The 18,618-nt window shown below is 42.1% G+C and overlaps 1 protein-coding gene across 3 annotated transcripts in view; it reads right to left on the bottom strand.

Annotated features, from left to right (window-relative positions):
* The window catches only part of LOC148427793 (metabotropic glutamate receptor 4-like), a 129,378-nt gene that overhangs the window by 5,813 nt on the left and 104,947 nt on the right, over positions 1 to 18,618 (bottom strand). For all 3 annotated transcript variants that reach the window (XR_015864908.1, XM_088409042.1, XM_088409041.1), the window contains exons 5-10: positions 17,641 to 17,795; positions 14,066 to 14,206; positions 9,539 to 9,739; positions 6,661 to 6,797; positions 4,128 to 5,063; positions 1,736 to 1,982 (exon numbers count right to left, since the gene is read on the bottom strand). Coding sequence is in view for 2 of the 3 variants with exons in the window: in XM_088409042.1 (XP_088265168.1) it covers positions 1,736 to 1,982; positions 4,128 to 5,063; positions 6,661 to 6,797; positions 9,539 to 9,739; positions 14,066 to 14,206; positions 17,641 to 17,795 (1,817 nt within the window). In the remaining variant the exon portion in view is untranslated. The remainder of the gene's footprint in view (positions 1 to 1,735; positions 1,983 to 4,127; positions 5,064 to 6,660; positions 6,798 to 9,538; positions 9,740 to 14,065; positions 14,207 to 17,640; positions 17,796 to 18,618) is intronic.

Raw genomic sequence — 18,618 nt, 5'->3', positions numbered from 1 at the left:
ATGGCTGTCGTAGTGGAGCCACAACATTGTCAATGTGTTAAATTAAAGGAGCAAATTAAAGAGGGGAAGGATGTTTTTTTTTGGTCATGGCATTTTGTGCAGTGCCAGCAATGTCTCGCTTGCTTGCTATATTAGCCAGCAAGTACGAGTGAGCGAGAGAAAGAGACAGAGAGACACATTACACCTTGCGCTCACTTCACTGAGTGGTCTTCACCCCGTCCACTATTGTTTTGTTTTTTCCAACCTGCCTGCGCAGAATTGTGACGTTTGTCCCTCGTTTGTGGCGTGCAAGTCGGATGAATGCGACCTGGCCGTTCGAACTGAAGTCGCATGTCAAAAGATCGGATTTAGTACCACATGTCCAAGTGGCCTAGGTCGCATTTGAAACAATCAGATCTGTGTCCTTCACACTGCCGTCAAAAAATCAGATACAGATCAGATAGGGGCAATAAAAAAATCTGAATTGGGTCACTTCGAGCTGCAGTGAGAACCTAGCCTTAGAATACTTGCCTGTGGAAACCTACTTTTATCTCATCCTTGCTGATGTCAATATGTGTGTAAGAAATGACTGTACAATTTTGTCGAGTCACACAGCTTGACGATGGTAGACTGGGTGTCTACAACCTTTAGGCGTCAGCGCCCTCCAAAAAGATTATTATTAAAACACATTTCTGAGAAGATGATGATGATTAGAATTTGCTCAGTGAATTTATTTGCGGTGGCTCAGTGGTGGAGCGGTCAACAGCTGCTCGCCTGATCCCCGATTGCTGCGACCATATCAAAATGTGTCCTTCAGCGAGACACTGAACCACCAGATGCTCCTGATGATGCATCATCAGTAGGTAAATGAGTAGTCAGTGTAAAGCTTTTTGAGTGCCAAAGGTAGAAACACGCTATATAACTGATGGAGCATCTACTAATATTATTTAAAAAAACAGTGGAATTGTCACATGCTGTTGCCACATAGGCTACAATACAAAATACAAACTACAATGAGATCAAATCTGTCTGATTTTCATTTGCTCTAACATAGTCTACGTTGGTTTTACAAAATTGCAATACAATAGGCGTGGGTGTGCAATACAATTACGACAAAGAACCAATTGGGGCATCGAGTAGTCTGCAAAAATCACACATTGCTAAACTGGACTCGCGCCACAGTAAAAATTCTGGTACACGCCTTTTTCTATGCATAGTGCAGTCAATTCTTTGTCAGATGTCAGATGTGTCAGCGTGAGTGGCATCTCTGTTTGCCAAGATGCCCAGAAAGGCGCAATGTGGTCTGCCATTTTCCCAAACACTGGAAACTACACTTTTGTCTGCAGGAAATTGAATTTGCTTACAAGCGCCAGTCTGCCAAAATGGGGCTCTTGTGAATCCAAATGGAATGGATTTAGGAATCCGAACGTCAACTTCTATTTTGTGTGTGCCCTAGGAAGCAGATTTTCAACCAACCTGGTGAAATATGGACAAGTTACCTGATTTTCCTTTTCTGTTTTTGTATTGATTAGTTGACTTCTCGGCAGGATCAAACAAAAGATCTTTAAATTACTCAGTTCCACAAAGCTTTGTACAGGGTTGGGACGTATTATCCCAAACTGCAGATGTAAAGGATAACAGCCATTGAATATTTGTAGCTTACGAGACATTGTGGACATTAGGTACTGGATAAACAAATCATCGGACATTCAAAGCCACGAGAATTCTTTCCTTTATTTGGTTGAGCGGCACCAACCTTGTGTTTCCAGACTTTCACAGAGCTCTGACTTTGCCTCCCCATTAGGCCTCAGACCACCTTTTGGGTTAAACTTGTTGGACATGGTGGCTGCAGTGACCACAGCCTTCAGGCTGTGTTTGCGCTTTGGTATGTTCTGCTCCGGATGAAAGAGAACCACATAGACCTTGGGCATGTAGAGCATTCCCAGAGAGACGGATGCACTGAGGCTGACAGAGATGGTCAAGGTTGTGGTTTGGATGTACATCTGCATTATAGAAGAGACATAACACATCCAAGAATTATTAGCTGAGGCGTGATGGCACATGTAAAAAATGTGTCCCATCCATAGGCATTAGTCACAACTGAATGGGGACATTTGCAGCTTCTTGTATCTGCACCGCATACAAAGTCTGTCAGGACATGTGGAGGATTGGTCACAAGAACACCAAACTACAAGTAGGACTGCAACAATTAATCGACAACTAACTATCAAAATAGTAATTCATTATTTTTATAATTGAATAATTATTTCAAGACTGGGTTTAGTTTAAAATTGACCAATGTGTGCCTTTCAACAATTTCAACCACTTTACAGTAATTATTTGGTTTCTGTAGTCCTCTAATTAAGCAGGCTTTTTATCCCTGTGTTGAGTCAAAATAATATATTCCCAATTATTTTCTTTTACTGAGAAAAATATTATGCATTATAATATTATGCATTAGGCATTTTCGAACATCCGTTTGTCCACAAATAGAAGCATCTCTTGATGGGTATTTTTACAGGCTGCTTATTTGTTTTTGCCTTGAGGGTAGATCACAGCACGAGGACATTTTGCTCACTAAGACCAATGACAGCTGCAGCTAACAGCTGGGAGTCAGAAACAGCTACAGACTGCAAAAATGAAGCAGTGACAGACATCGTCCCTTTACCCAAAATAATTTTTTTTGGTGTTTTTTAAATTCATTAATTTGTTTTTTTAATTGTTTTGGGGAGCTCAGTGCACCTCACATTTGCAGTGGAAATGATGCCAAATGTGGCGATCTTGATGGACCGATCCCCAGGTAGAGAAGCAACAGTAGCTCTTGGCCTTGGGTCATGGAATGTCACCTCTGGCAAGGAAGGAGCCTAAGTTGGTGTGCAATCCCGAGAAGTTCTGACGAGATATAGTGGGACTCGCCTCCACACACAGCTAGATTGCCCCCCGACTTGGTGCCCTGTGCATTGGAGTAGACCCCGGGGGATGAGAGGGTAGCCTCCCTCCACATTCAAGTGGGGACTGTTGGTTGTGCTTATGCACCAAAAAACAGCTCAGAGTATCCCCCCCCCCCCCCCCACCCCCCCTTGGAGACCTTGGAGAGTGTGCTGGAGAGCGCTCCCTTGTTTCACTGGGGGGGGGGGGGGGGGGGGGGGGGGGGGCTTCAATTCTCACGCACGAAATGACAGTGAGACCTGGAAGGGCGTGATTTGGAGGAACGGTCCCCATGACCTGAAACCGAGTGGTGTTTTGTTATTTGGACTTTTGTGCTTGTTATTGATTGTCCATAACAAACACTATATTTAAAAATAAGGGTGTCCATATGTGCACTTGGCACCAGGACACCCATGGCTGCGGTTCGATGATCAACGGATTGGCGGCCGCATGTTTTGGACAGTCAGATGAAGAGAAGGATGAAGCTGTCAACTGGCTCCGATGGTGGGGGAAGATACTAGTCAGACCTGGTAGAATCAAACATTTTGTGAGGGTACACTGGGAATGTCAAGCAGAATCCCCTGTCAGAAGGAGCCTCAACTGAGTATATGTTATTTCCCTCACCTATGGTCAGACGCTGTGGGTCATGACCGAAGGAGCGAAATACCGGATACAAGCGGCCAAATTCCTCTCCCTGGGCTCTCCCTTAGAGATAGGTTGAGAAGCTCGGTAATCTTAGAGGTACTCAGAGTAGAGCCATTGCTCCTCCACATCAAGAGGAGCCAGCTGAAGTGGCCTGGGCATCTGGTCAGGATGCCTTCTGAACGCCTCCCTCTTGAGATGTTTCGGGTATGTCCCACTGGGAGGAGGCCTCAGAGTCAATGCAGGACACGCCAGAGAAGACTATATCTCTCGGCTGGCCTGTGAACGCCTGGGGATCCCCCTGGAAGAGCAGGATGCAATGGCTGGGAAGAGGCAAGTCTGGGCTTCCCTGCTAAAATTGCTGCCACCGCAAAACAAGCTTGGATGAAGTGGTAGATAGTGGATGGATTTTACTGCTGTCGCAGAGCTGAAAAATGGGTCATCATTATTCACTGAATTCCAGCATGTGCAAATCAAATTAAGAGGCTTGCTGACATTTTGCGAGTTCAATGGTACTATTGGTAAATAATGATTTGAGCGAATCATAGTCATTGGATTTGTTTCCTTCATATGTTTACCTTTTCTGCTGATTGTGAAGTCCCAAAGAAGATGGGGATAAAGGCAAGCCATATTATGCACGTGGTGTACATGGTGAAGCCGATTGGTTTGGCCTCGTTAAACGTCTCCGGAACCCCTCTGGTCTTGATGGCATATACTGTGCAGGTGACCATGAGGAGCATGCTGTATCCCAAGAGACAGATGAGAGAAAGGTCCGATATGTCGCACTTTAGAACTCCACGAGCCCTATCAGGATTCGCTGTACGCTGGTCTTCGTAGTCGATGATGGCTTGCGACGGGTCAACACCAAACCAGATGCAAACCCCAAGGAGTTGCACTGAGATCAGGCTGAATGTGATGATAAGCTGTGAGGCCGGGGAGATGAAGCGGGGGGTGCTGACAGATATCTTGCCTTGTTCAAAAATTCTGTAGATACGATTAGTCTTCGTGAGCAGGGCTGCATAGCTGATACTCATACCCAAGCCAAGGAAGACCCTGCGCAGCGAACATATAAAGACATCAGGGGCGGAGATCATGAGGAATGTTGTGGCATAGCACAAGAAGATGCCAGTCAGGAGCACATAGCTCAGTTCTCGACCTAATGCTTTCACAATGGGCGTGTCGTTGTAGCGCACAAAGGTAACAAGCACAAACACGGTTGCAATGATGCCCAGGACCGCGATAAGGACGGGGATGACAGCCCATGGAGAGCTCCACTCCAGCTTAACAATAGGAATGGGAACACAGCCCGTGTGGTTGTCATTGGGCCGAAGGTCAAAGCGACACATTTTGCAGGTGTATGTGTCTGCTTGGTACTGGTAGCCATCACAGTTCTCACAGTGCCAACAACAGGGAATTCCTTTCACAGTCTTTTTGCGCTGGCCAGCACGGCAGGGTTGGCTGCAAATGGAGGAGGGCACTTTATGGGTTTCGCCTGGCCACTGCATCTCAGCTCTCTGTTGGAGGAAGGACAGAATTAAAGCTTTAAAAATTAATGGATTAAATGACAATGTTTGTTACTGTTTGTGAACAAATGATCTCATTCACTGGCAACGGTAGCTTTAGACGTCCAATTTATGGGCAGACAGTAAATAAGTGAACTGGCGCCCAGTGTGAAAATGTGTGTTTCTTCATTTTGGTGCCAGCGCAGGCCTAGTATCGCATTTGGGACAGTGTTGCCCCGGTCCAAGCATACTGGCACACATATAGCTGCTGTGCCCATGACGCACTGATAATTTGGTCACAGAAAGTAGACAGCGCTTGGCGTAAAAACAGTCACACCTTAATTTTTGTGCTAGTGCAAGGTTAGCTTAGCAAGTTTGTGAATTTGGTGAACTGGCTACGCAATTGTTAAACTGGTTATAAAATATGTTAGTAGTTGCCATTTTGTTACAAAAATAGACTAGATTTTAGCCTACCTAAAATATGGTGTATTTTACGCCGATTTTATTGGATCATCTGGCCGAGGAGCTCGATTTGCAATTCCATATATACAGTACGTACTTTCTGCGTTCCCGGACAAGCGCATCAGATTCCTCTCGGGTGAAGTTGTGAGTTATCCCTTTTTTTCCTCTCTGGACTGTGAGGGCAAGTCAGGTGCGCCGCATTTAAAGTGATAAAAAGGGGGGTGCTCTGATTGTACAACTGGAGCCGCTTGCTTTGACACACAGATGGCGTAGACCAACTCAGTCAAAATGCACCAAGTTGCACCTGTCTACCAAATTAACATATCTCTGTCTGGGCCCACCTCAACCATGCCTACACTGCGCCGATGGCAAGACTTATGCCTAAGCATGAAAAAAGGGCCCACATTTATTTTGATTTTTTCTAAATATACCTAATGGAATATATATTATTGTCCAATCGTTGTAATAATCAATAAATTAACATATTGTAGAGTACTCAACAGTGATGGCGCCAAATGCAATAAAAAAAAAAAAAGAGTTACCGTGCCATGTAATTATGTGCTTATTTCTTGCGCGTCATCCATGTTTCTACACTTTGATAGTGTCAATGTAAATGGAAAACGTAAACCTGAAGTGGAGCCCGACATCTAATCATATAATTTTGAGTTATAGTTAACATCTTCACGTGGCGTTCAGGATTTTCCTGGGGGATTACTGCCAAGCAGTGTTGGGTAAATCGTTCGGTCAGCAAAAGAAACACAGGACTTTGATGTCTGCAATAATTCAGTAGAATACCTGTGCTGTGTGCTGCAACAAAAATAGGAGCACCTGAGGGGTTGAGTATAAATGATTCATAACCATAAAAATGAGCTATGCTCATTGTTCCTGTGCTAGTGTGATTTTCGCAGATGTGACACTGTGGGTTCAGATGTTTTGCTTAGGATTAAACTGGAGTTAAACTGATGAAGCAAAATGTTAAAACAAAATCAATGCTAAAAGCTTTACTTGCCCTCTTACCACATTAAAGTAAATGTTGTTTGTCTATGAGTTCATGAACTCTTAAGTAACTACGCCACCACAAAATGCAGTCATGTCAGCTGAAGCTTTTCCTTTCAGGGCCGTATATCATAAAGGAAGAGATCCTTACATCCAAGTGCAGACGGTCAGTCCAGTGGCCAATGATTTTATACTCTGTGCTGTTATTTTTGATCTGGTATTGGTAGATTTCATAGCGACCGGGAGCATCTCCGTTCGCGTTGAAAACCACGGGTCTGCCAGCGATTCCTGCGGACGACACGAAAACAAAACAAACGCATGATTGTAATTGCGCATTGTTGTTTAATGCCCAATCCCAGTGATGTGCAAAATCATAAATCCCTTGGTCTTGTAATGCCAAGAGATTAAAACTACTCTGCAAAGCTGTTAGTGTTAATGATCGGACCAAATAGATGTTGACGGCTAGGCTGTCCTGGTTATTTGACAAGAGTCCGCACAGCTGTCTCTTCATGTACCCATATCATTTCACACGCCTTCATTTCACTTATTGCCCCAACGCGTGTCATTTTCAAGGTTGTACTCAGAGTGCAGCCAAACGACAGCACTGATTTTAATTACCACGTTGAGGTCTTCATTGAGGTTTCTGTTCTCTTTCTGATCTTTTCTTTTACAAAGCAAACCTTTTGGACCCTCCTCGGGCATAGCAGAATTGTGGACATGAATGAATGAGGTTTAGTGATCTGCCGCCGTCTTAATGAAAGGATCCATTAGCGGCACCTTCATCTGTTTTTGCTGACAGTTCCAAAAGCTTGAAAAAAGAGCCTCAGTTACCTTGGAGGCCCACAATGGTTTGGATCTGTTGTGATAGCATTTGAGTGACTTCAATGTAGGCAGATACAAGTATAGAAAAAATGTCTCTAACACAGGATTCACCAACCTGACATTTAAACAAAGTACTGTACCGCATATCATTTTTGATACCAGACAAATTAAATATCAAGTCAAAATTACTAATGATCATTTTAATTAAAAAAAAAAGGAAATGATACCATTTTCCTTGAAGATATATTGGATGAAAAATTATGCTGGAACTTACATATAGACACTATTAAAAGAAAAATATCTAAAACTGTAGGTATACTGTAAAAAAAAGCAAGTTTGTGTTTTTGTCAAATGTGCTAACTTATGGAATAATTATGAGATAGCATTGAAAAGGTATGAATTGCTGGTTGTGTTCAAAGATATTTTGAAAAAAGATATAGTGCTACACAGATGTATAATTCATAATTACAAGAAATTGCATACTTTTTTTTATTCTATGGGCCTTCGGTACATGTTTTAATGGCAGATACAGTGTTACCTTGTTTTTGTCGTTAACCTTTTACTGGGCACAGCGGACACTTTTGGCCTATAGTTTACAGGCAAAATGGCCAAACGCATCCGTAACAGCTATTGCTTAAATTTGTACCCCTAAATTTCTCTAAAATCCTGAAAATTCTTGCCTGTTTAGCACTTAAAAAAAAAAAAAAATGTGCCTAATAAAGGCCGTTTTTGCCTGTTTAGACTATTGGTCGAAAGTGGCCGCTGTGCCCAGTAAAGGGTAAATGGGGACCGAAAAATCCCTGCGAAGTGAGTAGTGATTTTGTGTGAGTGTGTATTTTGGTACCCTAATTTTCAAAATGTGAAAAGTATTTTTACTTTACATATTTGAGATACATATTACTGTACTAGCCATAATTGCTTAAATCTTTAATTATTAAACCTCATATTGTAACTGTACTGTTATCCATTCGCTGTCCGTAGTCAGGGAACACGGAGGGCCGGGGTTGCTCTCGGAGTAATGGCCCTCAAACGTCACCCCAGGGTTGAGCAAACATGCAAAATTCCGATTTAGCTATACCTTCCCAACGCTCTTTTCTCCTCGCCGTATTCCTCCGGCTGCGCGTTGTCACTCGCGTGTGACGTTCACTCAGAGACTGCTGCTGGCTTTACAGCATAGGTCTCAAACTCCAGTCCTCAAGGGCTGCAATCCTGCATGATTTCTATGCTGCTCTTTTAAACACACCTGATTCAAATGATTAGGATCATTTTCAAGCTCCTGCAGGGCTTGCTGATAGCTAATAATTTGTAACCCAGTTCTGCCCAAGTCTTTACAGTATGTCTTTCCGCAATATAGAATTTTTCCTTTCTTATGAAAAAACCTGGAAAAAAAAACATGAAATTGTTTAAATAATTTGTCATAAAATACAGCATAATGCTTTCCACATAAACCTGTTTAAGAAAAATAATACAGTACTTTACTAAATATTTATTTCCTCTCTAAGTGAAGAACGCAAAGTTATTAACGATAGCATCTGGCGCTGATTCTCTATCATTATTAAACAGTGTTTATTTCATTTTTAAATGAAATCGTGTAAGTCCTTTTGATTAACTGTGCTGAGAAATTAACAAACACTTCCTTCTGATCATGACGTTTACCCGGCAATGTAAGTACAGACTTTTTAGATCTGTTTCATTTCCTCCAGTAAATTAGTTATTCACTAAGATGTCCATGCCACAGTGATGCTGAGTGCCTCAACTAATTACAACATAGTTAAATCAGAAGTGGCAGTAAGAACATCTTTAAGTATGAATTGTACTGCAAGTATTCAATCTTGCTCTGGGGACGTTGCTTTAGTGCCTTATTGGGGAATTATAAAGTTATCCCATAAAATGCAATATTTTGATACAAATGGCTCCTGATACAAAAGTATCATGTTAGGAACAGTTGAATGTATAATATGTCTCGGTTCCAACAGTCATGTAGGTTACATCTCAAAGGAGATTTAGGATCGAGTTTTTAATGTACGTTTTTTTTAGTGTAATTGAGTGTGTGAATGGTTGTTCCTTTCTGTGTGCCCCACAATTGGCTGGCAACCAGTTCAGGGTGTCTCCCTCCTACTGCCCCAAGTCAGCTGGGATAGCCTGCGACCCTTACGAGGATAAACGGCTCCAGAAAATGGATGGATGGGTATTTCATGGATACACACCGAAGAAGTTGACATTTCGAATGTATTTGAGCAGTAATGTGCCATTGATGGTGTCCATCTGGGAGCAGAGGCCAACGTTCCCTGGGCAGAGATCTTTGTGCATGTTGTGCAGCGCGTGAGCCATGGCGTAGACCGCATCGATCACAAACTGGACCTTTCCCTCTTGTTCGTAGGACGAGTCTTTACCAATCCTCTCGTGATCTATTCATTCAAGTACAGAGGGAAAGAAACCATACATATGAATTGGGGATAAAACACAAATAGAGCACTACTGTGGCTTTATTGTAATGACCTGTAAACAAGGAAAATATGTGCTTTGAGAGCAAACTAGCTTATGTCCCAATCAAAGTACATCTTACTAGTAAATAAAGGACTTTCTCCAGCTGCTGATTCCAATTTGACCATTGAACCCTTTTCTTGTCACATGCATTGTTCTGTGGTCTGTTTGCCTCCAACTTATGTCCATTAATCAAGGAAACACAAGTTGTGAGAGTATGACAGGCCAAATCATTCTTATATATGTGTGTGTGTGTGTGTGTGTGTGTATATATATATATTATGTGATCCCTCGTTTTTCGCGGTTAATGGGGACTGGAATCCCCCTGCGAAAAAACTTTCATTTATTTATTTATTTTAAATGTGAAAAGTCCTCATGCTATACATATTATTTAAGATATTTACTTAAATGATTTAACCTTATATACTGTTCAGTAAGTGAACTTTTAACCCTGTCCTTTGAAGTCTCGCACAGCTGCGGTCACAGCAGTGGCGTTTGGGTTCTCAACTTGAATGTTCTCAACATGAAAATTATTTAAGTCAATGACGCTGTAACACAGGGGTGTGTGTGTGTGTGTGTGTGTGTGTGTGTGAGTGAGAGATGTTTTTCACAAAACCAGGGTAATGGCACTGAGATTAGTTTTGAGTTATTGAAGAAAACACACATTTTTGACAGAGATGCCCATTTGGGGATTTCTACAAAAGCAACCTCCATAAGCTTTCAACTTTCATTTCACAGCAGGAAAAAGTTTCCTAGTGTAATTCGTACATGATGCACACCATTAAAAGACGAATGTGTCAATACTTTAAATGCATTTTTGTCATAACTATGGAATTTCCACTTGGCTATATTTAAACTGCTGTAACTTTGCTAACTCGAGGTATTGTATATCGTTTTTAAAAGTGATTAGGTGTACCATCAGAATATATCAATATCTGAATTTTCATTTTCAGAGACACAAGCCTGTGATCGAATGGGGCTATCGATCGATTCGAGTGACAGTCATTATGGCTGATCACAAAATGTGCCGATGTCAAATATCAGCCGTTCCATTCCAGCCTGTCAGATCTGAGTAAAGTCTACAGAGAATTATACATGGGGGAGAATTTAGAGCCACGCATCACTCACTACTTCTGATGGTGTTTTGCAATCTTTTCAAATGTTGCTACTTTTAGCGCTAACGGTTTTAGGTGATCAGCTCAACAGCAAAACAGGGTTGAGTTCCATTTGTTGAAGTGCTGGTGCTGCTCTGCAATGTATGTCCCTTGATGGGATACAGTGTCTAAAGAGGAGGCAAATTGGCTTCTTTCAGCGACTCTAGTGGTGGAGCGGGGTGAAAAGTTGACCAGGATTATGGTCTGGATGCAGACAAATTATAGGAGGCTCAATCAATATCGGTCTCCTTCGATGATAAAGCAAGATGGTACATTGACAGCCTTAGATTCTGTTGACCTTGTGGTTCATTGGACGTGGGACAAAGTAAAACCATAAGTCTGCAAATGATTGACGCTACAGAATATCGTTCTGTAGTCTGTGCATTAAGATTTGAAAGACTCAAACAGCATGCCATCCACCGATTCAAGTACAGTATATGCATTTTATTTCCCGGTGCAGAAATGGAGCAAACTGGTTGGAAGCCATGCACATTCTCGCCTTGATGACTTGTGCCTGCAAAGGTTCGAAGCCTGTTTCTTTCAAACCGAAGCTGTGTGATCCAGTCAGACTAGATTATTGGAAAGCAAATATGAAATATTTATTTTATATGCTTCTAAATCTAATCTCTGATGGAGCGGGACAAACACTAAAATACTGACTTTTTAAAGTAGAAATGGTTTGACCAATGTCCAAATTGTGATTTATGGTCTGGTCGTGCCCTTTATGAACCGAAGCGACTGACAAAAACCATGATGTGTGGAGCATTTGTCTGGCTTCTGACATTCAAGGTTATATCAGCAATTCATGACCCTCCATCTGTCTAAAACTGAATCACATTTTATGGTTCAATAGTGTGAAACAGTGTGTACTGCGTCTCTGTGGAGAATTATTGAATTCTGTTCTTGCCTGCAAGAAGTTAAGCCATGTTCACTTCCATGTATATTTAATCCTAGTAACCGGAAGGTTCATCTCATTTTCCCCATTACAGTCTTTTAACAAGTTATTGTCCTTTCTTTTCTTTCTTTTTTTTTCTTCATGGTGAGAGTCATTATTTGATGCCTTTGGGTGAGCACAATATTGTGTGTTTCTCTGACCTTTTAGCATACGAGCAGATTTTTATCTCCCAGGTTTAAATGTCTGGCCAAATCCACGTTTGGCTACAGACTCCAAGGAGCGTCATGTAACTGGTGTTTGCTTAAAAGGTCACATAAAATGGGAGTGCATACAAAAAATATGTAATTTAGGTTATAGTCTTTCTTTCTACCAGATGTGGGCGTCTTCCATGTTTTTTGCCGGTCCATCTCTCGTCGGTGCACCACCCCCCTTCCGTCAATGTCTGTCCGCCGTTTTTTCCACGCCGAAAGTTTTCATAGTCAGTCCGTCAGACAACCGCCAGTCCATTGCTCACTTCTTGCGTTTACATGACATTTAACCCCTTTGAGTACGTTCATCAAGACATCAAATGATAAAGGTGACAGTTAAAAACTGTCACAGTTGTCGAAATTTCATCTGTCACATACACTACAAGTGAAAAGCAAGGTATTGCTGAGCTTGAATGTACTAAATGATGCATTTTATTAGGCAATTTGAAAACGTGTATGTTGCATTTGCTGGCTAAGAGTCAATCAGAGCGAGTTTGTCATTTTGGGATTCGTGCCCATTTGTTACTGGAATATTACCTCCTTGGCCACAGAATAGCATCCCAGAATGCTTTGCTGAACTATCAAAAAGTAAAGCTCCAGCGCATGCGTCATAGCCCAGAGAGCAGTTGTGTCCAATCATTGCTCCAAGCCGTGGTTTTTGATAATCAGTTATTGCTTTATCATTGCACCTCTACATCAAATATGTGTTTATTCATGTGGTACAATTTCAAACAGGACTTGACAAAACATAGTGTCAGATGGTTGTCATTTTGGAGAGCCGCATGTTACCAAAATATATACAGCATGTTGGTATGCACTGTATATGTTTTTATGTTCTTTTATTTACCACAGTCGCATGTGGGTGGCTTACACCTCAATGTTGTCTTGAACCCTTTAAGTAGGAAGTTGTTTGTTATTGAACAAAATGGAGCCCAACAATGGCTTAACAGAAGGCGATCACACCTACTATGTCGAAAGGGTTTGGGACATTTGAAACATGATCGGATTAAAAGTCCCCACCCCCAACATTTTAAATGGACAAAACGCTTGAATATATAGTATTGAAAGCAATGGGGAGAAAAAAAAAAGCAGGTAAAATATGTCACACAGACCAGGGAGAATCTTTTAATTTCTGAATATTTATGAATGAATGTGTTTTTCTATTCATGTTTAGGCCAGCAGAAAAGGCCTTTTTGGCCATCAGAGCTCAGTACTGCTTCTCGTTAATAAGGCAATTCAACCCCCCTGAGCTGTGCTTTGTTGGTGTATGGTATAAATTGCTATTGTGATTAAAATTTGATCATCTGGTATAGCACCCTGACATAACATTATGCACTCATTAATAGGAGAGGTTGCTTAAACTGGCTTTATATACTGTGTATGCGAGTGGCAATTCTACTGACTACAATCAGTACCAGTTATGAAGGTTGAGCAAGAAATGGGCTGATGCAAGTAAGTATTTTAGCAGATGAATCATTCTTTCCTTTTATTGTTGTGCGACTTTACCTCCTGTGAATGCATCTGTTAGGGATGTGATTAAACCATTACTGGTTGCAGCTGCAAATGAGCCTGCTTGCATTGTATTGTTGGGGGGGGGGGGGGGGGGTTAAAAGCTTGTTTTCAGCATGCAGTATTGGATTTATCATTGATTGTTGTTTGGGAGCATGTGGTAATTGGGTTTTGTGATGTTTTCTTAAAGAAACTAGCCAGAACAAACAATAATAATATTTTTGGGAGGTATTTTTGAGAGGCTCACACTTCTTTATCTACGCAATTTATTTTTTGTATAAAAGTGAGTAAGCCTCTGTAATCTCAGACGCTTTGTAAATTTCCAGCTGTTTTACCAAGAGACAAAAAATATAGAGTACTTGACGGTCAACGTACTTGGTGATTGATTCAAGGTTTTCCTCTACCTGAGTGCCTGTGTTTTTATGGCGTGTGGACGGTACTCACTTGTGCACTTTTTGATGCCAGCACCTTTCTTCACAGCATGTCGGCTAAGTTTGCACTGAAAATTGTTCTCCCAAAACTCAGCAAACCAGATGTTTCGCCTGTTGTTCTCCAGTGTTCGACTGATAAAGTAGCGGTCGAACCCTGGAAGAGAAGTCAATAGGCCAGTGAAATAATTCCTCTAAACCAGTGGTGTCATAAGTACGGCCCAAAAGAAGGTTTAATACGGCCCGTTAGATGATTGCGTGAAGCATTAAAAACATGAATAGGACTGAACCCGTTTGTCTGCTGTGCGTAATCAATAGACAAAAATTCTTACTTTTACAAACAATTCCCAGATGACACTGCAATTTACAAGCGGAAGTGACGAGTAGCCACGCTTGGCGAAATATCTTGCTGATTGCTTCAAAACAACGGGACGGGGGCGCCGTATGGCCATTACCATACATTTGGCTTGGTCTGTGTTGAATTATAAACACTTGAAAATAATAAAAATAATGTATGAAAATATTATAAACAGTCTTGTATTTCTTTTTACCATGAGGTTTACAGCTCAACAGTTAGCTCACAGCGCTTCCTTTGAGTTGACATTGCAAAATCTTCTGTCATGTATGCTATTGTGGGGGGGCCACCCGGTGTCCAAAATGACAAGTTACTGCTCCTTTTAATTCTCTCCTGCTCCTTTATACACCTTGAAAAAAAGTTGTACAACCACATATATTGATTGGGGCATTTTCCTTCAAATAGATATTTATGTTTCAATTTATTTATTTACTTCTTTATTTGTATATATTTATCCATCCATCCATCCTTCCATCCATTATCTTCCGCTTATCCGGGGTGGGGTCGCGGCGCTGCAGCCTCAGCAGGGAAGCCCAGACTTCCCTCTCCCTGGCCACTTCGTCCAACTCCTCCGGGGCGATCCTCAGGGATTCCTGGGCCAGCCGAGAGACATAGTCCCTCCGGCGGGGCCTCCACCCGGTGGGACATGCCCGGAACACCTTACCAGGGAGGTGTCCAGGGGGCGACCCAAACAGATGCCCAAACCACCTCAACTGGCTCCTCTGAATGCTGAGGAGCAGCGACTCAACATTGAGTCCCTCCCAGATGACCGAGCTTCTCACCCTATCTCTCAGGGAGAGCCTGGACACCCTGCGGATGAAAATCATTTTGGCTGCTTGTATCCGAAATCTTGTTCTTTCAGTCACAGCCCACAGCTCTTGACCATAGGTGAGGGCAGGAACGTAGATCGACCAGAAAATAGAGAGCTTCGCTTTTCGGCTCAGCTAATTTCTTTACTACGACAGTCCGGTATAGATTCTAGATAACAGCAGACTCCACTGATCTGCCTGTCGATCTCCCGTTCCATCCTACTCTCACTCATGAACAAGACCCCAAGATACATGTATTCCTCCACTTGGGGCAGGACCTCATCTCCAACCCGGAGAGGGCATTCCACCCTTTTCCGACTGAGGACCATGGTCTCAGTCTTGGAGGTGCTGATCTTCATCCCAGCCACTGCACACTCAGCTGCGAGCTGCTCCAGTAAGAATTGGAGGTCACGGCCTGAAGAAGCCAACAGCACCACATCGTCTGCAAATAGCAGAGATGCAATGCTGAGACTCCCAAACCGGACTCCTTCAATGCTCCGTCTGCGCTTAGAGATTCCGTCTATAAAGGTAATGCACAAAGTCGGTGACAAAAGGCAGCCTTGGCAGAGTCCAACGCCCACTGGAAACGGATTCGACTTACTGCAGGAAATGCAGGCTTAACTCTGACATCGGTGGTATAGGGACCAAACAGAACTTAGTTCATCTTATTATGTGTTCTATACAAAAGATGTATTTTACGAACAAATGCAAAGAAGATCATATGAAATTTACATCAATTTCCTGCAACTAAAGGAATAAATGTTATATTGGGACCCTAATCCCTACTAGGGTCCTCTTCTACCTACAGCGGACAATCGGGATGGGAGGTGCGTGTTGTGCTAATAAAAAGCTGATTGGTTGGTTGAACTTGGGCGTGTGTTGTTTAGGTATTGCTTTTTCTCATCATCAGGGACCGCTATTACACGACTCAGCGGTAGTTTTCACTATTGAGGCCAGTTTAATATTTTGAAAAAACGAGCGACAGAAAATTTCAGGGAGGGATGATCTGGAACAGGCTCTCCCAAGTATTTTTGGGGAGGAAGTCATCCAATGCTAATTTGCTTCAAATATGAGAAAAGGCAAGGCGCTGACGGAACACCCACCTTCGGCCAGGGCTCTTTAGATGCTATGCCTTGAAAATAATTAAAAAAAAAAAAATACACAGATCAGACACTGATTAAAGGAGATTTAGATCCCGTCTATCGGGATCAGAAACCCGCAACAGCTGGCGCCCAGTGCGTGCACTCCCTTCAAAGCCCTGCATCACAAAGCATATTCTGCAGAACACAGGAGTGCTCGCTGACGCCACTTTCAGTGAGCAATTCTGTGGCCCCTGGCGATGGTGCATGCTTTCACAATGCAAAGCCCCAAAGAGAACACATGGACTGAGCACCAGCTGCAACAGACCCATGTCTGTGAATGACTGTCAATGCAGACGGTCCTTCTCAGTCCGTGTGCTTTTGTTTTGTTTTGTTTTTTTTTAAATCAGGTTTCCCGTCACATGGCACTCAGTGCACAGCTCTAATAAAATATATCAATTTGCAGTATTGATCAAACTAACCGAGCTGATATAGATATGGGCAAAGCTATTGTGGCTTTATTCTCGTGCAGCGTGTGGCAAGAAATTAGTTTGCGTCACTTGTTGGACAAGAGGGGAAGTGCAGATTTTTTCCCCCTCTGCTTCAGATCATCAGTCTGATTTGAAAAAAAAACTACCACTGTTTATGGATGTGAACACAAACTACTTGTTGATACTCCAGAACTTCAGACCATGAACCCCTGTCATCAGGAACTCAGAGTTCCTGGGCTTCTTGGAACCTCTGGAAGGGGCTATTGGTCAGTTTAGATGGGTGGCCATCTAGAAGAAGAATCTTGATGGTTTCTGAACTTCTTCCACTATCAAATAATGAAAGCCTCTGTGCGAGTTGGGACCTTCAAAAGCGCAGCAAATTTCCTTTAGCCTTCCCCACATTTTGAGACAGTCTTGTCACAGAGATCTATCGACAATTCCTTTGACTTCACACTTGGTTTGTGCTCTGACATGCAGCTTGTCAAATCATGTCCATTCCAAAGAATGTGCCACAGCTGGACTCCAATTAACATCAAGAAAAAGAATGATGACAAAATGCACCTGAGCTCAAACCTGTAGACGTGTATATATATTTATATATATATATATATATATATACATATATATATATATATTTTTTTTTTTTTACATAAACGTTTTGCATTTTAATAAAAAACAAAACAAGATGTCACAGGATGTTGTGTAAAAAATTCAGAGGAAGAAACACTACTGCTGTACTGCTATTCAACAAGTATTCAACAAACTATTACCACCACATTTTGAAGAAATAGTGGTGACTTGCTTGGTTCATAAATGTAGTGTTTTGCATTTAAGGTTGGATTCAAATGACACAGCACCTCTGATAGTTTGCCGTTTTGGCAGGATGGTTACAGCACCTTCAGCCATCTCTTCCTGGTACAGTATTGGGGAGATCTTGGACCCCCAGCTGTCTGAACCTACCCAGATAAAATGTCCAGTTTTGTTGGCCTTCTTTGCCGCTTGAAGCAGCCGCCTAGAAAACACGAAAGGCTCAGTAAAGTTGGGCAGTATGTTGTTTGGTTGATGATCTATTTAATGCATGAAGGCATTCATCACCCGAAAACATAAGGTTGCTATTCACATGCACCCCGAAGAGGCAGGAAATCTACTGTAAGGGCAATTCCATGACTTGAATATTCTTTTGATTATTTGGGAAGTGTTTGCATACAGAGGCAGTAAAAAATGAGTGGCCTCCAAAGACGGAAAATATCCTCAGAGTACATTCTGTTTTTTGCGCAATAACTCTCCCGCCACATTTGTCCAGGCTTTCTGCCAATGAAAGTAAATAGAAAGCTGGAGTGTAGCAACATCAAAATTTTAAAACACCATCTGGCCCGTGTGCTTTACTGACCCTCAAAGCTCCTGCAACATAATACGAAAACGGAGACGAGCAACTTATTGTATTGTAGAGGCATTCTTTTTATCCAGAACTTGCTGTCAGAACAAATATGAGAAGTCTTAAAAGTTCCATACGAGGCCAATACATCCCTGGAAGAATAGGGAGCTGTTGTGAAGTGCTCTCACCAGATTTGATCAACTTAAGGGTGTGTTTGGGAAGGAATAATAGGCATTAAGTCTATTCCAAAAGTGTATTGCGTGCTCAGCATGCGGGATTTTGAGCAATACGTTTTGGCAATGGCAAATGAGTGGCTGATGAGATACATTTCTAAGAAATAAGGTAAGGCCCACCTTGGAACGTCTATACCTTTACCGCATATACGCCACTCTTTACTCACTCGTTTTATATTGTTGAAAATGTCGTACGGCTGCAAGCCACTGCAAGTCACTATAATACA

This window comes from Hippichthys cyanospilos, chromosome 2 (genome assembly GCF_059441005.1).
Source record: "Hippichthys cyanospilos isolate Australia breed blue-spotted pipefish chromosome 2, RoL_Hcya_1.0, whole genome shotgun sequence".
Lineage (NCBI taxonomy): Eukaryota > Metazoa > Chordata > Actinopteri > Syngnathiformes > Syngnathidae > Hippichthys > Hippichthys cyanospilos.
Note: the sequence above shows the minus strand (reverse complement) of the source record. Positions and strands in the feature narration are given on the sequence as shown.